This window comes from Vigna radiata, chromosome 7 (assembly GCF_000741045.1).
Source record: "Vigna radiata var. radiata cultivar VC1973A chromosome 7, Vradiata_ver6, whole genome shotgun sequence".
In the NCBI taxonomy this organism is placed as follows: Eukaryota; Viridiplantae; Streptophyta; class Magnoliopsida; order Fabales; family Fabaceae; genus Vigna; species Vigna radiata.
Window position 1 is genome coordinate 9,578,049 of NC_028357.1, and position 20,277 is coordinate 9,598,325.

Sequence of the window (20,277 nt, forward strand, 5' to 3'; positions counted from 1 at the left end):
CACCTTACCGGCCGGTTATACCGGACGATCCAGCTTACCAATTAACTGGGCCGAATTATCAGAATGGATCAAGTCTTATTGGGCTCAAGGCCCAATGCATCACAGGCGTAAATGATATCCAAACAGAGATATCATCAAATAATATCCAAACAGAGATATTATCAAATCATATCAAAACATAAACATATTACGTCATATCCAAACAGAGATATGTCAAGTAAGTTTGTTTATATCTTATTTTGCTTATATTATACTAATCCAAAGCCTATAAATAAAGGCTAAGAACTCCAAACAAGGTACGCACATTTTAGCATACTCTCTGTTGCAATCATTTTGCCATTCTTCCACTCACTTTCCCAGACTAAGCACTATGCTGCTTAAAGACTGTGAACATTCTACTACTGACGTCTAACTTGAGCGTCGGAGTGCCTTTTCAGGTACCCCCTCGACAAGAGCTTGAAGATCATCGGACGGTCAAGGTTAAAGCAAAGCGTGTGGTCAAGATCGAGGAAAGACGATCAGAAAGTGAGAAAACTGCGTCATCGAGGTTAGTCCTTTCGGTCCCATAAATATCTACCGAAACACTTATCATAGAGCTCCACAAAACTCCCATTTTGGGAGACTTCAACACAATCGCAGGGGCATTTACGGGGGGAGGTGTAACGAAATATGGGCGGAAACGCCATTGCTAGAGTGTAATGTCAACCCAACTGGCTGAGAGGCGAAGGCTAACCACTATTTTAGTGTTCTCGGAGGGTGAACTGCGCAGATGTCCTGCCTCGCGAAGATGACCCAGTTGTATTGTCTGTCATCATGAAAGGTGTTTTTACTTGAAAGCATTTAGTGAAATTCTTGCTTTATATCTTGATCTTGTCTTTTTTGGAATATTTAGCAAATCAGTCGATATTTTTTTATGTGAAGTTTATTTTTGAATTTATATTTCTATACACGTAGAATTGGTATCTCATATATTATATTTTTTAAAGAAATGATTCATTTTAAGTGACTATACATTTCAAAATAGTGAAACTGTCCTATAGATATTGTGGTGATTAAAACTTGATATATTTAAAAAAAATTGAAAACGTATAATACAGCAAAGCAAAAATAAGGAACGAAAATAAAATTTTAGTCAAAAATTTATTACAAATCCCACGTGCTAACAAAAAAAAATAGCATATACACTATAACTATTTCAATGTCATAATAACAGTAATTTTCAAACAAGGTTCCTACTTCAGACATTGAGTAGAGTTCTATATGCAAGCTACGAAACCTGATATTCCTGAAATGCACGTAAGCCTTTTCCATAAGCCAAAGACAACTAAACTCGGTTATTTGATTCCTGAAGCTCAAGTTCTCGGAAAAATGTGCGGAGACAGCCATTAATGATACGAGGGGCTGCTCCATCACAAAACCGTTTAGCAAGATCTACAGCCTTCAAAACAAATATATAAATTATGAGTTAAACTTTTTATGTGCAAAATAATAAGACACGATATAAGGTTAAGTAATGTTTGGTGTCTCAACACATGAACTTAATATATACCTCATTAATGACGATTTGGTGTCTTGTTTCTAGCACTGCCATTTCGGACATGGCCAAGTGAAGAATACAAAGCTCTAAAATTTTTCCTGCTGGTTCATTCTGAAATGCATCAACAGAAAGATGCAAACTACCATGAGCATTAGCAAACAAAATGGATCTTTAAAATTTAGCATAATATGAGTGCAAGGAATAAAACTGAAATAAGTAGCTAAAAGCATACCACAAAAGGGATACAAATTGACAGAAGCTAAGTTGGATTAGTGCATGACTTTAAGAAGTAGATGCAATACATACAATTCATCAAATATTATCAAACCAATAAAAATACGAAGTCATCTATGCTAACATTAAACATGACAGTGGCAGACAGATATTTTAGGCAGAAGAAACTTTGTAACAGTAGTATAACTGGTGATGTGGGATTGCAAGGCTTTCTAAATTCACAGTAAATAGCACCACAAATATGTTGTACCAGTGAGAAGCATTTTGCAGTTATGAGCAAATAAAATAAGTGATCAAATTAAAATGATGATAGTCTAGGGTCCAAGAAAAATAAGCATACTTGCCTTTCAATAGTAGATGTGTCATGTTTTGTATATTAAACGAAGAAGGGGAATGATGGGTATGAATGGGAAAATATGCCATCTACCATAAATTATCTCCAGGTGTTGAACCAGTAACTTCCCCTATCAAGATCAAACTATAACAAAAGATCAAGCTATTAGGCGAAGTCCCAAGAATGTCTTCATATCTAACATGTCCCCCCCCCACCCCACCCAACCCATCCCCCCAGGAGTTCTTCACTTCTTTGGGCTTGAAGCGTGGACAAACAAACTAGCATACCCTAACTTCTTATGAAATTGCTCATTTTCTCTACAAAATGGGAGCGAGCATCAAATTCTCGACAACTTGGTCATGGAAACTCTGATATCATGTCAACAACCAATTTTCTAAAAAGAGTAAGCTATTAACAGAGGACTTACGAAAATGGATACAGCCCAGGAAAATAATAGAGAAGAATCAAGTGAATTGCTTGCGTGGTTTTCGCTCAGCAGTCTAAATTCTTATAATATGTACATCATATATTTACAAGAATAAGAAAAAGGAATATACATTATGTGTAATAATTGGTGACAGGAGAGATATATGAAACGGAGCATGACTCAACCCATGCCTCTCTGAATTAATAAGCTTAGCTATGACCATTTTTGCAGGAGACTTTTTTCTTGTCGTTCTGCCTTTTAATTTGAAATTGTAAATTATTGCATTGTTCCTATGGATGACAAATATAGCTAGGGCAAGATAACCAACCATTTTTGCATGAGATTTTTTTTCTTCTCATTCTGTCTTTATATAAAATTCAAAATTGTAAACTATTGCATTGTTTCACCATTGACCTTTATCTATTTCCCACTTTTTTCAAGGTGCTTCAACTTCGTGTAACAAATCATTGATCAGGATTGGCAGCATCAGTAACATAGAAGTCATCTAATAATAAGAAGAAATTATGCCCACGATCGGTGAATTTGCAGCGGCAAGATAATAAATTGAGTAAAAAAGCTACAATATTATCAACTATCATACCTTCCAATTTTCAGGGACGATCTTGTTAATAACCAAGACATGATTGTCCCACGTATCCCTGACTGCAACCAATAGTTTCCTAGTGAATCTGCAAATAGGGAGTTGTAACATTATTACCATTGTTAACAAACCTTAACACACATAAAAGACCCAACCAGTTTTGCAGTGCTCGTGTTTGGAGGGGTCTGAGGGTGAAATGACAAGCTTATTATGTTCAAAGTATGTTTTGGAGGAGCTGAAAAGGATCTATTTACCTCAAAATCAGGTTGTTATATACCAACCTTGGTGGAGCTGTAAGGACTTCTGCCTCTGCCATGCACCACATAACACATTAGTACAATTTAGAGATGAAAGCAACAACAGAAAACTGCACAGATAATAATAAATACTTTACAACCCATTACACATTTCTCTGGGCATATATGCGACATTGTGTTGTCAGTGACAACACACAGACTTCTGTCATACGAAAGAATGTAACACGATAAGGAAGGCTGTACCAAATTTAAATGCTTAAGATATAATACCAGAACATGGACTTCTGTCCATAATGTGACTTGTAAAATTGCTTTACTATATAACCACAGCATAAACTCTCGTCTAACACACTGTTAGAATAAAAAAGTAGCCGTTCAAAGCTAACTTACAATACCAGGACGCAAAACCTTGCTGCAGTGACAACCAAAGTAAAACTTATACATTTCCAGCCTAATCACTGCTAAACTAAAATGTTCAATGGAGTATTCCTAAGTTTCACTGATATGCAAATGCTACAACTCCTAAGCTTAAAATATCATGAAAAGTCAACAAGGTTTTCTAGATATGCTTACTTTCAATCCTGGCAGCAAGAGAAACACAAAATAAATAAATGGTTGACTTTCATCTCCAACAACTGTTAAAACTGCAATTTTTTACCAGCAAATTAAATTGACCAATCATATTTGTAAGTCACACGGGTGTGCAGAGGAGACAACAAATAAAAAATGTGAAAAGAGACTACTCGGCTTTCAAAGCTCGTACGATATAAACTATGAAAGACATGAACATACAACAACATCATGAAGCAGTAGCAAATCTGGTTGGTTTTATTTTTTATTTTTTAAATATTGTAACTTGGAAATGTCAAGTAAAAGAAACGCAAGGAATATATATACATTGATCATTCTATTCAAGCATTTTCACCAACTCTTATTTTATATAAAAGAAAAAGAGAGATTCTCGATCTATGGTTTTTTATTACCAATGGCAGACTCTTCTTCAATGTGCCGCAGCAGCTCATTTGCCTCTTCATCCGACTCAACAGTAGCAGGTGGCCCTCCAAAACTCATATGATTATACTCCAACAACTTTTTCTTGTCAAATTCATATCCGGCCTCTGAAACAACAAACCAAATGCACCAATTCAAAACAAACGACAACAAAAACATTAACTAACCACGTTATACAACATGTTTGGATAAACATTTCTATTAAGCACTTCCAGAAAAAAGGAAAACAAAAGAATATAATAAATTTCTTTAGAAGTTAAAATTATTTAATTAATTAACATATTTGTAACCAGAAGTTAAAATTAGTTTATTTATAAACTACTTCTCACGTTAACTTCACCAAATTTTGTTTTTCAACTCATAGATGGAGAAACATGAGTATAATGTACCTTTATTTGTGTTTCCATTTACTTATTTCACTTTTTAGTTATAAAATTGACAACTTGTTTTTTCACTAAAGGCTATAAGCCAGATTCACACAGACATTATCACAGTAATAAAAAATACGCTTTTTCGAAGATTTCTACGGAAAAGAAAACAAAAAGAATGTTGAATGTTTTCTATACAAAATTCTGAAAACATCAAATAGATTTCAAATCAAATTGCAACTTTATGATTAAAAAATAATAAACAGTAAACACAGATCCAATTTAACACCCTCTTATCTCAATTTTATTTCTTATCCTCATATCATAAAAGTATTTATTGATAAGTTTATTATCCCAGCAGATCCTATCATCAAAGATAAACCGCTACCTCGCCGCGCATTCATCCGTTTCTCGAAAAGCCGAACAGGATCCATTCCCTCCAAACATGCGGCATAAATAATGGAGCTGCAAGAAAGATTCTCATCAGAAAACAAAGTTTACAGAGAAAAGGTAACTGACAAAATAGTAAGTTGAATGGAAGGAAGTAAGGAAGGGATTCAGTTCAGGTTTTACAGTGCGAGTTCTCTGGCCGCTCTGGGGCTGCAGAATCGCCCAGTCTTGTCGATTTTGGGAAGAGCAGGTACGGAGTTGTTGTCGGGTTTTCCCAGAACCGGAGCTTCATGCTGGGCGAGTGCGGAGGTGGAACTTCGGAGAGTGTTACGAAGGGAAAACGCTACGTTTTGAGGGAAGGAACAGTTGGTTGGTAGTGAAGAAATAAAAGAAGAGCGTTGGGGAATGGAGATTTTGGGTTTAAGAGTTGCAGAGGATGAACACACAGGAACCAACACTCCCTCCATTGCAACACAAGATAAATGCAAATATCTTAATCTTACACATTCTTACGTCTGTGTGTGTATTATATATATATATATATATATATATATATATATATATATATATATATATATTCGTTTCTGAAATATATTGGATTTCACCTCCAATGTTTTATAAATAATTCATCCTTTAAAAAATTAAATTTCTTAGTATGTAACATTTTTTATGTAAAATAAAATTGCTTATTTAACAATTAAATTATTTAATTGAACTTAAATAATAAAATAAAAATATTTTATAAAGATAGCGTAAAGTCAGAATATTAAAGAAATTAGAAAGATTACAAAAAATTGAACTTGGTCTTCTATTTTCTCTCATTCAAAATGCATATGTTTATTCTTAAAACTTTAAAAGAAAAACTTTAAAATAATTTGAATTTAAATTTTCCATTGAAATTTTAGTATTGTTATTATGTTGTATGGTTAAAATATACTGATTTAAATGTTTTAAAATATATTAAAAAAATTATTACTATAATAATATTAAGGTATTTTAAAGTTTAGTAAAAAAAGTTACACTGGAAACCTGGACTTGGAAAATTTATAGATAGAGAAACCCTAAGTAGGATTATTACGTTCAATGTGATGGAAATTGACATTCTAACAAAATCATAAAATCTCATTATGCATGTTACCTATTTTTTTAGAGTCTCGTTTAAATATTTGTCATGATTGTTACTCTTTATTTTCTGCAATTTCTTCTATTAAGTTTTTATTAAACGGGATTTGTCTTTTTTTAAATATATATTTTTAAATAATTGAAAATATAATTTATCTACACATAATGTAGTCTCCCCCATCACATTGATGCATAAATAGAAATGTTCGAAGAAATATTTAGAATAATTAAACCAAAAATATTGTTTACATAAATTTTAAAAAAATTACTATATCAATAGATTGTTATCATAAGCTCTTTGTCATTTTCCTCCTAATATTCCTATTCCAAGGAATTGTTATGTTTCTCTTTATTATCAAACTTATAGGCTAAGTCCAAAAGGAAAATTATTAGCATGTAAATCCGAAATGATAAGAAAAGATAATTATCTTCTAGAAGTAGAGAGTAAAAAAATAACAAAAATATGACATAATAAAAAAGAATATGAACGAAAATTAAATGCTTAAGGTTAAGGACAAATAGATTACGTTTATATATAAAGACGAGTACAATAATAAAGTAAAGAATGATCAGACCTCAAAAAAATCATCAAGAAATATTCTTTTTAGACAAAATTAAAAGATGAATGATGAAAAGAGAGAGATATATGGTAAATATTATAAAACACGGGTTTGGTAAACATAACTCACATAACATAGATAGTTTTAAGATAATTATTATAAATTACGTATTTTTCTTTTATTTTATTTTGGCTTAATTAAAAAAAAATTATAAATAGTTTGTTTATGTTTAAAAGAAGAGTGAGAAATTATATTTATAACACAAATATTCTCAGAACACCACGAGCAAGATAATACTTAATCTAATGATTATATTTGTTGTAATTTGGGTTACTATTCTCATAAATTTCTTTTACAGGTTTTTGTTCTACCTTGGTAATTTAACTTCCCCTGTTTATATTTCTTGCACTCTTAGTTTCCAGTTTCTCAAACATTTTCACTTTAATCAAGTTCCATCTTCATCTTTGTTCATATAACATTTTATAGACAATTCATTTAATTAAACATATTTTTTAGATTGATCCATAAAATAAATTGTTTGTACATTAATTTTATATTAAATGTGAAATCTGGAATTAAAAGTATTTTAATTTAGATTGAAAAACAATAGTTTGCTACTCCTATGTGGAAAGAATTCACATTGAGTGATTTGGCTTACTAACAATGGATTGAACAAGTATCAAACCAAAATTTTTAGTAATTTTCATTACTCTCAAATACGAAGGATAAAGATAGAGAAACCTAAAATAGAGTAATAATGTGGAACTGATTTTTCTAACCACAAATTTTCAATTAATGAACTCAATAGTCAAAATGATGAGTCATGTACTATGAATCTTTTGTCAAAGTTTCAAACCGATCCAATGATGCATGGAGCTTGAATTATAATTTTACTAAGGCACCTATGTGACTATCCAACAAATTATCTCGCTTCTTTATCTCTCCAAATGTCGTAGAAATAACACTCTCTCTTGACCTAAAAGATCTCTTTCCTCTTACTTTAAGTGAGACAAAATTGGCTTGACTAGGTTGGAATTTTTAGATACATAGCTCAGAGCCTAATCCAACACATCTACCCCTTCACAACAATGTAGAGGTGACCGCCAAGCTAGTGATCTCACAACAAGCATGAGACTTCTACCTTTTAGTGTCTTAGTCATCGTATTAGCATCATTATCATTTTTTAAACTTTATCCAACTTCAACAACTTAGCATCGAAAGCATCATGTATCTAATGATACATCACATCAATATGTTTAGACCTAGAATGAAAAGTTGAGTTTTTACCAAGATGGATAACACTTTGACTATCCATAAGTAATGGATTGTTATTTTGCACAAAGTCAAGTTCCTACAAGAATTTCTTCAACCATAGTAACTTTGTGCATGCTTTTGTAATTACAATCAACTTTGTTTCGAAAGCAGATAATGTTACACACATTTACAATCTTGATTTCCAAGTCACAACTCTCCCTACAAAGTTAATTAAATAACCCAAAATGGACTTTACGAAATCAATATCTCTAGTCATATCTAAATCTATGTAACTTATCAAAGAAGGTTTATCACCTCCAAAACAAAGCATTAAATAACCAGTACCACTAAAATACTTCAAAATCCATTTCACATAATTACAATGTTATTTACATGGATTTGACAGAAATCGACTGATCATTCCAACATGTACAATACGTGGTCTTGTACGTACCATCGCATAAGGAACTTTGCTCATGTATGTCTTCTCAACTTCATTTAAAGGACTTAGTTCAACACACAATTTAAAGATCAACAAGAGGAGTGCTTATAACTTTAGAATTTTCCATCTGGAATCTTTGCAACACCTTTTTGATGTAATACACCCAATCTTTTTTTCTCTTTTATCACATGAGAGACATATGCCAGTAAACTTTTTAGTAGCTCCTAAGTATTTCATATCGCCAAGTGTCTTCTTTAATTTGTCAATTTTGGAAATATTGTTTCTAACAATAAGCATGTCATCAACATACAACAACAAGATAATAATGTCATCATTAGAGAACTTTTTAACATAAACACAATGATTAGAAGTCATCCTTTTGTAATCTTGATCATACATCATCGCCTAACAAGTGAAAAAGTTCGTGTGAAAGATTATAATATGGTAGTATGGGGTTTCACATGCTATTATAACCGACAATGGAAGATAATTCATAGGTAAAGGCTTGGTTGAGTTCTATACCAACCTTGACATTAGACATAATACAAGTTTTGTGGAGCATCCTCATTCAAATGGGAAGTTTGAAGTCGTGAATAAAGTCATTTTGTTAGAGTTGAAGAAAAGGTTGAATTCACCCAATTGGAGATGACCAAAACATTTATTAGAAGTGTTGTGGGCATATAGGTGCATTTCTCAATCCTGTAATAAAGAAATACCCTTCAACTTAGTATATGGTATTGATGCCATGATCTAGTAGAAATAGGGGAGCCATCTTCTCGGCGACAATGATATGATAAAAGAAACAATGGGGATTGTCTTTAGATTACTAAAAAGCTAGAGAAAACTCAAATCCAAGAAGCAACTACAAAGCAGATAACAACTAGAAGGTATAACTCGAAGTTGAAGTTGAGAACATTTCAGAAGAGTGATATGGTATGGTGCATGGCCAACAGTGCTAGAAAAAGTGAAGGCAAGTTCTCAGCTAATTGCAAAATACCATTTCGAGTGATGGAAGATGTCTACAAAGGCACTTACAGGCCAAAATACTTGTCAGGTCAACCAATACCTAATACTTAAAATGTAACTCATTTGAAGTTTTACATCAGTTAATATTGTCCCATAGTGTATTCTTTCTTTCCTTGGTCTTTTTTTAGCTAAGGAGGGTTTTGTTCGAGAAGGTTTTAACGAGGCACTTCATCAATAAAATACAAGAGTTTCTTATATATATATATATATATATATATATATATATATATATATATATATATATATATATATACATGTATTATTTATGCTTTCTCTTAAAATTATAAGTGTTTAAAGCAAGATTTTCGTAGTTTCCCATCGGCTATCTTGTCGGTCATTGTTGAACATTTTTATAGTTTCCTGTCAACTACCTTGCCAGCCCTGGTTTAACATCTTTGTAGTTCCTTGTTGATCATAGTTGAACATTTTTGTAGTTTCTTGTTGGCTACCTTATTAGTTTTAGTTAAATATTTTCGTAGTTCTTGTTGACTACCTTGTTGATCCTGGTTGAACATCTTCAAAGTTTCGTATTGATTACTTTGTCAATCTTGGTTGAACATCTTCGGACTTCCCTTTTGTCTACCTAGTCGGTCTTGATTGAACATTTTTTCAATTTATTGTCGAGAACCACCTCGGTCCTTGTTAAACATGGAAATAATTTTTTATGACTATGATTACTTTGACCTTTAATTAAGCATTACACCTAAAGGATTTAAAGGTATTAACAACCTTATGTTATATTGGCCTTGACATTCCCAATACGCAATAAATTCTTAAGTTATAAGGAGAAAAAGAAAAACAAGACAAGTATTAAGAGAAGATGATTTTCATTCATAAGCCCCGAGTGAGATATTCATTACAAAATTGGCCTTCATACATCTATGCCAATAGAGCAAAACAACTTAAAAACAAAAAACAAAAAGCATCATTATCATTAAGTCAAATTACATTATTCTAAAATTTTAAGGTTAGCATATCCAACATTTTAGATTGCCATGACAACTTCAGTTTCCTTGACAAAAGGACTAGCAACAATGGTGGGAAAAGGTTGTGTGGTGGTATGTCGAGAAAAATCCTCAACATTCTCACAGGCGGTAATGTTGTTAGCATCGACACAAACAATTTCTATCTCATCGATGTGAGAGCACCATTAAAGACTTCCTTATTCCTGTTAAAGAGCTCATCTTTAGCCGATATTTGGAAGATGAGCTCAACTTGCCTCGGTGCCTACCCATTGCTATACTCAATAAGGATGACCTTTTAATACTTAAAGGACTTGTCCTTTGCATGTTCCCCGTGCCTTCTTCTCAGAAGTTAAAGCATTTGTCAGCTTTGTCTCTTTTTTCTTGCCTTTACTTTCTGAGTCTAGACAATGGATCCTCCAAAACAGTAGATTCTTTCTCTCCTCATCATTTTCCCCCTTGAGTTTATCTCGTCCATTCTCTCAAGCACCCTTATCTAGGATGTATTGCTTTTTCGAGGTCGCCAACTCATTGGTCATCTTCAACTTCTCCTTATCCTCAATTTCTTTCTTGAGAAGTTGACTGATCTTGTCGCCAAACATAAGTGTTTGATTTTGTAGTTCTCAAATATCCTGCATTAGAGTATGGGGTTTCTCTCATTAATTACCCTGCTTTGCTCTTTGGTCGGGTCATAGTGCCCACTTTGTTGCATGTTCAACTATGAGCCAACCAATCTTCCCAACCCCCAATAACTAAGCTGGAGTTACCTTTTGTGAATTAAGTTTAGTTCAAAGTCTCTTCCTTTCTTTGCTTTTTTTTTCTAGGATCTATGAACGTTGTATATTTTGGGAAGGAGAAGCTTAGAGAGGATGAATGTTAACCACAAGAGCTTTCTCCTAGGAATAAAAGGGTCAACTTCCCCTCGGTCCCTACTCTCGAATAACATCCTATTTTGAAGATTGCGAAATACATCTTCTTTTCCAAACTTTGCTTCATATTGAGCCATTGTTCCTACAAAGACCGAGAAGTTTACATATTAGCTCAAAATTAACCCATGTTAGCAAAAGTAAAAAGCTTACTGAAGAGGCCAGTTCTTGACTAAGGTGACACATACACACTAAAGATTTTCTTAGTAGGAAGCTTATGAGGAAGATCATCCAGGATAATCAAGGTTCTTTTATCCTCATCAATCATGTCGACCAATCTTGTATCTTGTAAGGTTGTGAGTTTAACAAAAGGAAAATATTGGATTGCTATTTTCATCATAAAAATAAGAATGGATGGTTTAATTCACTATGACCCTACATAATCTGGTCTTAAATTTCTTAAAGGATTGAGAGTATGAACTAAATAAACACGTCCTTGCTTGGCTGACTAAGGATGGCCATCCAACAGGTGACTTGGGCTAACTACTATAAAAATGGAGAAAACATTAAGGAGTTATTGTTAATTTTAAGTCCTTACAAATCAATCTAAAGGCCTAGATATATCCCCAATTTTTTGGATGGAGTTGAGTAGGGTCAGCGTTCAAAAGAAGGGATATACCATGGTAAACTCATCAAAAGGAAGGTATATATGAAGTTGGGTGCAAAAATCCATGTACATATAGAAGAATTCTTGTTCATAACCCTCTCAACCATGATATACATTATTTATGGCACATACTCTCCGAAAAGACATTGTATCGTCTTCCTCGACCCTGTTATACATATATATGCTATTTTCCTACCACATGAGGCTTGACAACCACTTAAATTAGAAATACTCTTTTAACTTTGGGATTTACCCATTCATAACCTCTTTTCTCGTAAGTTAAACTCCATTATGTTGGCCTCACATTCCTCGCAAGTTTCTATAATCACATCTTAGGCTCTAAAGGACAAAAAACTCGAAGATGATGTAGACATAGAGTTATTACTGCCCAATCCTTTACCAGCAGAAGACATTCAAACTATTAGAAGACATACCTAATTTCACTCGGTACCAGAAACTGATAACTCTTTGACAAGATGTCGGTAATAGAAGGAGGAATGCTAGAGTAGGGTGTTTAAATGAGACAAATGTGTTTCCTATTTATAGCCCATTTTAGTAACCCTTCATCTCTCACCTCTTTAATCTCAAACGTTAAATCTCCTTAAATCTAATGGTTAAGGGAAAAATTGTTAGACTTCCTAATGTCACATCGAACTCTGTAGGTCTAACACCTATCAATCAAACCTCTATGTTGGTGTGTTCAACAAGGCTGAGGGCTACTATACCTATGTAGTGAGATAACTGAAGAAATACAAATTTTCTTTGCACATACTAACCAAACTAAGACCGACATCATGACAATAGTATAAAGACTCAAACATATATTTTACCAACTCTTGGAGGCTACTGTACTATGTATGTTTGGGAACATCTCGACCACTTGGGTTGAGACGTAGTCGGCCTAAGCATATGCAGCTAGGACGATATCCTATCAGCCATGTCTTTAACATGGACAACATGAAATTAAGTTAAGGCAAAATGCTAAAACATATTACTAAAGTATTAAGGAAAGTAAATCAAGGTAATTAGCTACGTGGATCAGGCTCATCCATGCAAAAGTCCATAAACATGGTATAAATAGTATAATACACAAGATAAATTAATTACGTTCCATTATTATTGTATTCAATATTGATACATTTGGTTCACTTGAGTGTTAAAATATCTTTTGTAAACACACTTCTCCTTCAACTTTAAAGAGATGAGAACCTATAATATCTTGTCTTGAAGATGCAAAATTAAAATTTGAAATCCATGTAAAGAATGAATAAGAAGATCTTTACAATAAAAAGAGTTATATTGTCTTTTATATTTATTAAACTTATGAATACATTGATCAATTATATTATAATGACACCACAATAATTAGTTATTTATATTTTTATGATTTATTTGTGAAGTTTACATGTATTTTAACTTGTAAGAAATTAAAAAATTAGTTATATCATGCGACTTAACTTATTTTCTTACAGAACCATATTGTTAGTCTTTAAGACACCAACGAACTTTTTTTTTTAATTCACGTGATATTAGAAAATTTTCCCCACATTAACAAAAGTAGTTCGGGTTTGGCATGACCCGGCTTGAAAAAAAAAAAAATAACAGTAGCTTCTCGAATCTCATTTCACTTGTCACGCGTAGTAGCAGTCGCTAGTCGGAACCGGCAAGGTCTCATTCCGATCACACTTCACCACTCCACACAACTCAACGCAACTTTTAATTTCACCGCCATTTATCACCTCACAAACTCACCTTGATCTAATTCATTATTGTTACTATTATTATTATTATTATATTATTATTATTATTCTTGTTCCTATTCGCATTTTCAGTTCTCAATTCTCCTTGTAACTGGCGCAGAACATGAAGCTGCGGCTGCGAATCCTCCTCATTGCTCTGGTGCTGTGCGTTCCATTTTCCTCTTCTTCGAAGCCCAAGGACCCGTTCCTTGGAATCGCTCCCGAAGGTCCCTTCCCCTTGCTCAGCGCAATACTCATCGCTATTGTTTTCAATTTTATTTGCATTTTGACACTTCTGCGGGTGTTTATGTTTCCACTGAACAGATGACAAGTATTATAGAGCTTCCGATGTTATAAGATGTAAAGATGGATCCGGGAAATTCACCAAGGCCCAGCTCAATGATGATTTTTGCGATTGCGCTGATGGCACCGATGAACCGGGTCCTTATTATTTTTTTAGCGATTTGATTTATTTATTTCGTATAGGATCATATGGTGTTCTCAATTTTCGTTGTTTTATTTATTTTTTCTTTCCTTTTTTTGGGGGCAGGTACATCGGCATGTCCGGCTGGAAGATTTTTTTGTCGGAATGCAGGACATTCTCCTGTTGACTTGTTTTCATCCAGAGTGAATGATGGAATTTGCGGTGAGCATGATTCGTGTATCTTTCAAATTTTATAGTTGTATTGTGTAATTCATGCGGTGTACATATAATGAATGCTTAAGCTGAAAAATTGAAACACGGTTAAAAGGGGGAAATTGATACAAGAAAAATTTCCGAACTGGGTAGATGTGCATGAGCAAGGTCCTATTAGTACAGATTTAGAAGTCGTCTTTACGTTGTTGATTATGCATTTATGGTTTTCTCTTCAACATGCATTTTGATATATAAGCTAATGATTTTCTGTGCATATAATTTGAATTTATGGGGATGGTTTTTTATCTTGTTATTGTTACTGGTATTATTCTGTACCCTTCAACGTACATGATGAGTACGGAGAGCACATCCAATGTTTTCATTCTCTACTAACATTGTGCATTTGTAGATAATGGATTCATAATTATTTTTGTCTAGAATGTTAAAAGTGCTGTTGTCCAATATCTTACTAATCTGTAGTTTGGATTATTAGACTTGTGTGTTTTGTTAATCTGAAGTAATTGGTTTTACTCTTCTGTCTTAATCTGTAGATTGCTGTGATGGAACTGACGAATATGATGGTAAAGTAAAGTGTCCAAATACCTGCTGGGAGGCTGGGAAAGTGGCTCGAAATAGACTGGAAAAAAAGATTGCAACTTATGAAGAGGGTGTCAAATTGCGAAAGCAAGAAATTGAACAAGCTAAAGTGGCTATCAAGAAGGATGAGGCAGAACTTTCACAATTAAAAAAGGAAGAAAGTATACTTAAAGTGCTTGTAAAACAGTTAAAGGGTATCTCTTCTTGGTTCTATCCTGTTATTCTGAATTTTTTCTAAATATATATGAAGTACATGGAACTTTGGTTGAAGAATTTTGATCTGAAAAATAATGATCACTGAAAAAAATAAAGGAAATGTGTCTAATTTTCTTGTGGCTAATTGTTTTCAAATATGACCATTCCATGATGGAAAATATTGCAATGAGATAAAGAAGGTATTAATCAAACTCAAAAGAGATCTTATGATTCTAATTAATAATTCGTTTGGTCCTTTTGGAAATAGCCCCTTAAAGTTTGCAAATTTTAACTTTTACTATTTCATTACTCTTAAGCAGGTCTCAATAATTAAAAATTTGCAACTTGACAAATTAGAAGAAACTTTTCAAGTATTTAACTATTATTTAATGGACGAAAACTGGAAAATTTATCAAACTGGTCTATCTAGTAACATCATTTTACTAATAGGTTTATTTCTCATTGGTAGGAGACACAAGTGGTTGTGGACAAATCTACTTAGGGATGCAAGCATATAGTGCTATGTTCAGTTTGAAGTGTTAGATGCCTTTATTGGTTCTGCAAATAACCTCTTTATGTATAAATTAGGGCTTTAGCAATGCATGTGATTTTACATTCTGTTTGAAGTGTTATATGTTTTTATTGACTGTAAAAAACCTATTGAATGTATAATTTGAGTACAATTAGCAAATGTGTAAGATACTCTGTACCAACTGTCTGTTTAATTACACAGATGATCACAAGCAAGCACTTGTATATGAATGAGATCATCATTATCAGTTTGTTTAACATATAGGAAGTTGAAGGGGAGGCATTTCTCAAATTGTATTGTTGAGGAGGGGATGACATTTTATGTGTTCTGAAAAGTAATCATGATAATGCATATTTAACTGCTAAGTTTACAGATTTCATGCTATGTTTATAGAGCATATGGAATTTTGATCAGGGAGAAAAGGAATATACAATTTATTTTTAGGAAATTTTTTGTTGTGTAGCAATTTTCTATCCTATCAATGAAATACTTTCTGACAACTATCTTTTACTTCCATTGCAGATCATAAAGAACAAATAGAGAAGGCAGAGGAGAAAGAACGTTTGCAGAAAGAAAAGGAAGAGATGCAGAAAAAGGAGTCTGAGAAGAAGGCTGATGAAACAATAGATAAAAGTGATGAAGATATGGAGAATAGAAATGAAGCTGGAAAGCATTCGGAGTTAGAAGATAATGATGTAGAAAATAAACGCGATAAAATAGCAAATATAGAGGGTTCTCATGCAGATCAGGTTTAATTGCATTTTCCTTGAAGTTTGCAGAACTTGACCGTACAATTAGATACACCATGCTGAGGAGTTTTAATTTGACTTTTGAATTCATTGATCTGGTACATATGCGTGCTAGAGTGATTTTCCTGATCTCTTATTAACCCTAAACCCTGTATTATCCTTAGGTTAGTTATGCTATTGGTATTATAAAAAGAGTAAACCTTGTCAGGCTTCTTTATGCAGTGAACTACCCTTCCTCTTAATAACATGCAAATATGTTGTTATAGGAAGAAAAACAATTTTATTGCTATTCATCTGTTTACTTGTACTATACTTACAACCAATGGTGGAAAAACAAGTAATAATTATTTCTTCCCACCGTGAAGCAGATTACTTCATCTTTCTTATCCATTATTCCTTCACTTGTTGTGTGTTTGTATGTGAACCACATTTACATTTGTGTGATCTTGAACTATCCTATCATGTGGTGGTGGTTTAATTCTTCTATTTATTGTTCCATGCTTTCTTACAGGATGAAGCAGGGCAGAAATTAGCAGATGTACTTGATAATGATGATCGACACAGAGATGCTCCTGGAAGTGAAGGATCTTCGCATAATATAGTGGAAGAGGTGAGTATAAATTTTACATCTTTTTTCTCTTTGGAGTTTTTGTTATTGTAACATATTCTGACAAAACGCATTAGATTTTTAAGTCCTTTTAGCATTTTAATTTGTTTTTTCCCTTAATGTAGAATGCAAAAAAATCCAATGAAGAACCTATTGTTAAATCTGAGGTCAATGATAAGGCTGGAAACGAAGTGTCCTCTGATGAAAACGTCAATACGGTATGTCTCTAGTCCATGCTCTCTATCTCATGGTATGATTGGAATTTACTCTTATGTTACATTCATCTCATAGTTACACATTTCAATTGATGTGTACTGTTTGGTTCTTGATATGATTAGCTCATAAACAAGTATATGTGTGTGTTAGACAATTAAAAGTGTATACGACGAGGAATAAAAGAAGAGAAAGTTAGTGGCGGGTAGAGGGGAAATCAGTTAGAGGGGAGAGGGTGAGTTTGTTAGAAGGGAGAGAGAGTATAAATAACAAATAGTTTGAGAGAGGAAGGGGATTAGGAATTTTGGAATTAAGACTGGACCTCTTGGCCAGTGGAGGAAGGGAGGCTTCCTTGGGGGAGAGTTAGATACTGTATTCATCTTTTCTTATCATTACAGAGGAAATATCAATACATATATATACATATCTCTTACACTGTTGAGTGGGTGTGCGTTTTTTTTGCTGCTGTTCGGTTCCTTGCATAAAGGAACCTAACAGATTTGGTCCGACCTGNCGGATCATTTCGGAGGGAAGAGGAGTGNGTGTGATCNGAGAAGAATGGAGGGGCGAATGGTGGCTGTGGAGTCGACGATGGAGGAGTTGAAGGCAGAAATGCGAGCGATGACTCTTGAGTTTCGACGAGCCTTCGGAAAACGTTCTGGAACCCGCGATAGGAGTTCTGAGGGGAGTCGAAATTCTGTCCATGGTGATTGAGAACGAAGTTCGACGGAGAGTACTGATGAANAATCGGAGGAGGACCGGGACGACGTACAACGCAGTTGGATGAAGCGAGTTGAGCTTCCAACTTTTGAAGGTACTGATCCAACGGGGTGGATAGCGAAGGCTGAGAAATTTTTTGACATCCAGGGAGTGACGGAGAAAGAGAAGATGAAGTTAGTGTATATCTGCATGGACGGAGGNGCTAACTANTGGTTTCGCTTCTGGCGNAAGAAAACCNGACATCCAACATGGAAGGCGTTCANGAAGGCGTTGACGAGGAGGTTCGGCGGATTGAATAGGGGAACCGTTTTTGAGAAGTTGGCCGCGGTGCGACAGAGAGGGGGCGTCGATGAGTATATCCAGGAGTTCGAAGTACTCGTGATGCAGGTGACCGGAGTAACTGAAGACCAATTGTTGGGGTATTTTTTCGCGGGTTTGCAGGAGGGATTGCGAAACGCTGTGAGACCGCATGACCCTTGCGACTTGTTGACGGCGATGGAGAAAGCTAGGGACATCGAACAAATGGGATGGACGTCGCGAGGAGGTAGTGGAATGGGAGGAAGAGGCGGAGCGACTTGGGGAAGATACTCCGCGAGTTCAGGGACGGTGGCGAGGACATAAACTTTTCGCGGACCGTCGGAGGGATCGGTGAATGGCGGCGGAGGGCAAGGAATGAAGAAGGACGTTAGTGCTAATACCATGGCTTCGAAGGCTGGTAACAGTGGAGGAGGAACCGCGGGACGAGGTGTTTGGACCCTGCCTTACCAAGAATACATGAAGTGGCGAGAAGAAGGACGCTGTTTCCACTGCGGCGGACCTTATAGTCCAGGCCATCGTTGCGCTGAACGGAGCATGCGAGTGATGATATTGGCGGAGGAGGACGAAGATGAAGAAGCAGAGGCAAGTGTCGAAGTAGAACAGAAGGCTATGGAGTTGTCGGGATTGTCCGCGGGTGGCCTCTCGCAATCGAACACGATGAAGCTGCAAGGGTGGGTGCAGGGGAAGAGAGTTCTGGTGCTTATTGACAGTGGAGCTACCCATAGTTTTATATCCACCCGATTGGTGAAAGAGCTGGGTCTGGAGTGCACCGACNCACGCCCTTATAAAGTGTGTCTAGGGGATGGGCAAAGGAAAGAAACCAGCGGGTATTACACAGGAGTCTCGGTGTTACTAGAAAACTTAGAAGTTAGAGATAAGTTGTATCTCTTTGAATTAGGCGGTGTGGACATAATATTGGGAATGACTTGGTTATCCTCCCTAGGAGAAATCAAAGTAGATTGGGGACAGCTCATCATGAAGGTGGCGCATGGAGGAAGAGAAGTGGAGGTAAAGGGGGATCCATCATTGACACGTAGGGTGGTGACTCCTGAAGCTCTTATAAAAGAAAAAGGGATTGAAATGNTGACTTTAGTATGGAGCTTAAGCCAAACAGAATTGGTGGATGAGAAGATGGAAGAGAGTGGCTTAATGCAAGATGAAGAGGTGGAGCTGGAACAGATTCTGAGTGCTTTTGAAGGGGTATTCCGAGACCCTCAAGGCCTCCCACCCGAGAGGAGAGTGGATCACAGAATTCCCTTAAAAGAGGGTAGTGAGCCCGTCAATGTGAGGCCATACAGGTACCCTCATGGAATAAAAGCTGAGATAGAGCGTCAGGTGGAAGAGATGCTGAATTTGGGCATTATCAGGCCCAGTAACAGTCCATACTCTAGTCCTGTAATATTAGTGAAAAAGAAGGATGGAAGTTGGAGGTTTTGTGTGGATTATAGGGCATTGAACAAAGTAACAGTGGCTGATAAATACCCCATTCCAGTCATTGAGGAGCTGCTGGATGAACTTCAAGGTGCATCATACTTTTCTAAAGTTGATTTAAAAGCTGGGTATCATCAGATAAGAATGAAGAGGGNAGACATTCCAAAAACTGCTTTTCNGACACNTCAAGGGCATTATGAATTCCTTGTGATGCCCTTTGGATTAACAAATGCCCCAGCCACATTCCAAGACATGATGAATTCAGTTTTAAGGCCGCTATTGAGGAGGTTTGTGTTAGTATTTTTTGANGATATACTCATCTATAGCAAGACTTGGGAGGAGCATTCTCAACACCTCACTCAAGTCTTAAAAGTCTTGGCTGAACATGAACTTTTTGCAAACAAAAAGAAGTGTGAATTTGGGAGAAGACAAGTGAGATATTTGGGGCACAAGATATCGGCAACAGGGGTGGAGATGGACA

General features: G+C 35.1%; 2 protein-coding genes across 5 annotated transcripts in view; one reads left to right on the top strand and one right to left on the bottom strand.

Moving 5' to 3' along the window:
• Positions 1-1,108: 1,108 nt before the first annotated feature.
• LOC106765816 lies at positions 1,109-5,666 on the bottom strand. 2 transcript variants are annotated; one of them, XM_014650560.2, is made up of 7 exons: positions 5,343-5,666; positions 5,158-5,234; positions 4,374-4,508; positions 3,388-3,442; positions 3,134-3,221; positions 1,550-1,648; positions 1,109-1,438 (listed from the first exon to the last, which is right to left on the bottom strand). In XM_014650560.2, the coding sequence occupies exons 1-7, from the start codon at positions 5,624-5,626 to the stop codon at positions 1,325-1,327; spliced, it is 852 nt and encodes a 283-aa protein (XP_014506046.1). In that variant the 5' UTR covers positions 5,627-5,666; the 3' UTR covers positions 1,109-1,324. The 2 variants fall into 2 exon arrangements, with proteins under 2 accessions (XP_014506046.1, XP_022638822.1); XM_022783101.1 differs by lacking the exons at positions 1,109-1,438; positions 1,550-1,648 and adding an exon at positions 2,116-3,037.
• A 7,928-nt stretch (positions 5,667-13,594) lies between these two features.
• Positions 13,595-20,277, top strand: part of LOC106768538 (glucosidase 2 subunit beta) — a 21,680-nt gene continuing 14,997 nt past the window's right edge. The window contains exons 1-8 of one of the 3 annotated variants that reach the window (XM_014653743.2): positions 13,595-13,726; positions 13,919-14,024; positions 14,122-14,238; positions 14,348-14,443; positions 14,986-15,225; positions 16,281-16,507; positions 17,019-17,117; positions 17,240-17,332. In XM_014653743.2, the coding sequence (XP_014509229.1) occupies positions 13,922-14,024; positions 14,122-14,238; positions 14,348-14,443; positions 14,986-15,225; positions 16,281-16,507; positions 17,019-17,117; positions 17,240-17,332 (975 nt within the window). In that variant the 5' untranslated portion in view covers positions 13,595-13,726; positions 13,919-13,921. Of the gene's footprint in view, positions 13,727-13,770; positions 14,025-14,121; positions 14,239-14,347; positions 14,444-14,985; positions 15,226-16,280; positions 16,508-17,018; positions 17,118-17,239; positions 17,333-20,277 lie in introns of those variants that run through there. The other 2 variants (XM_022783102.1, XM_014653744.2) reach the window with 2 other exon arrangements.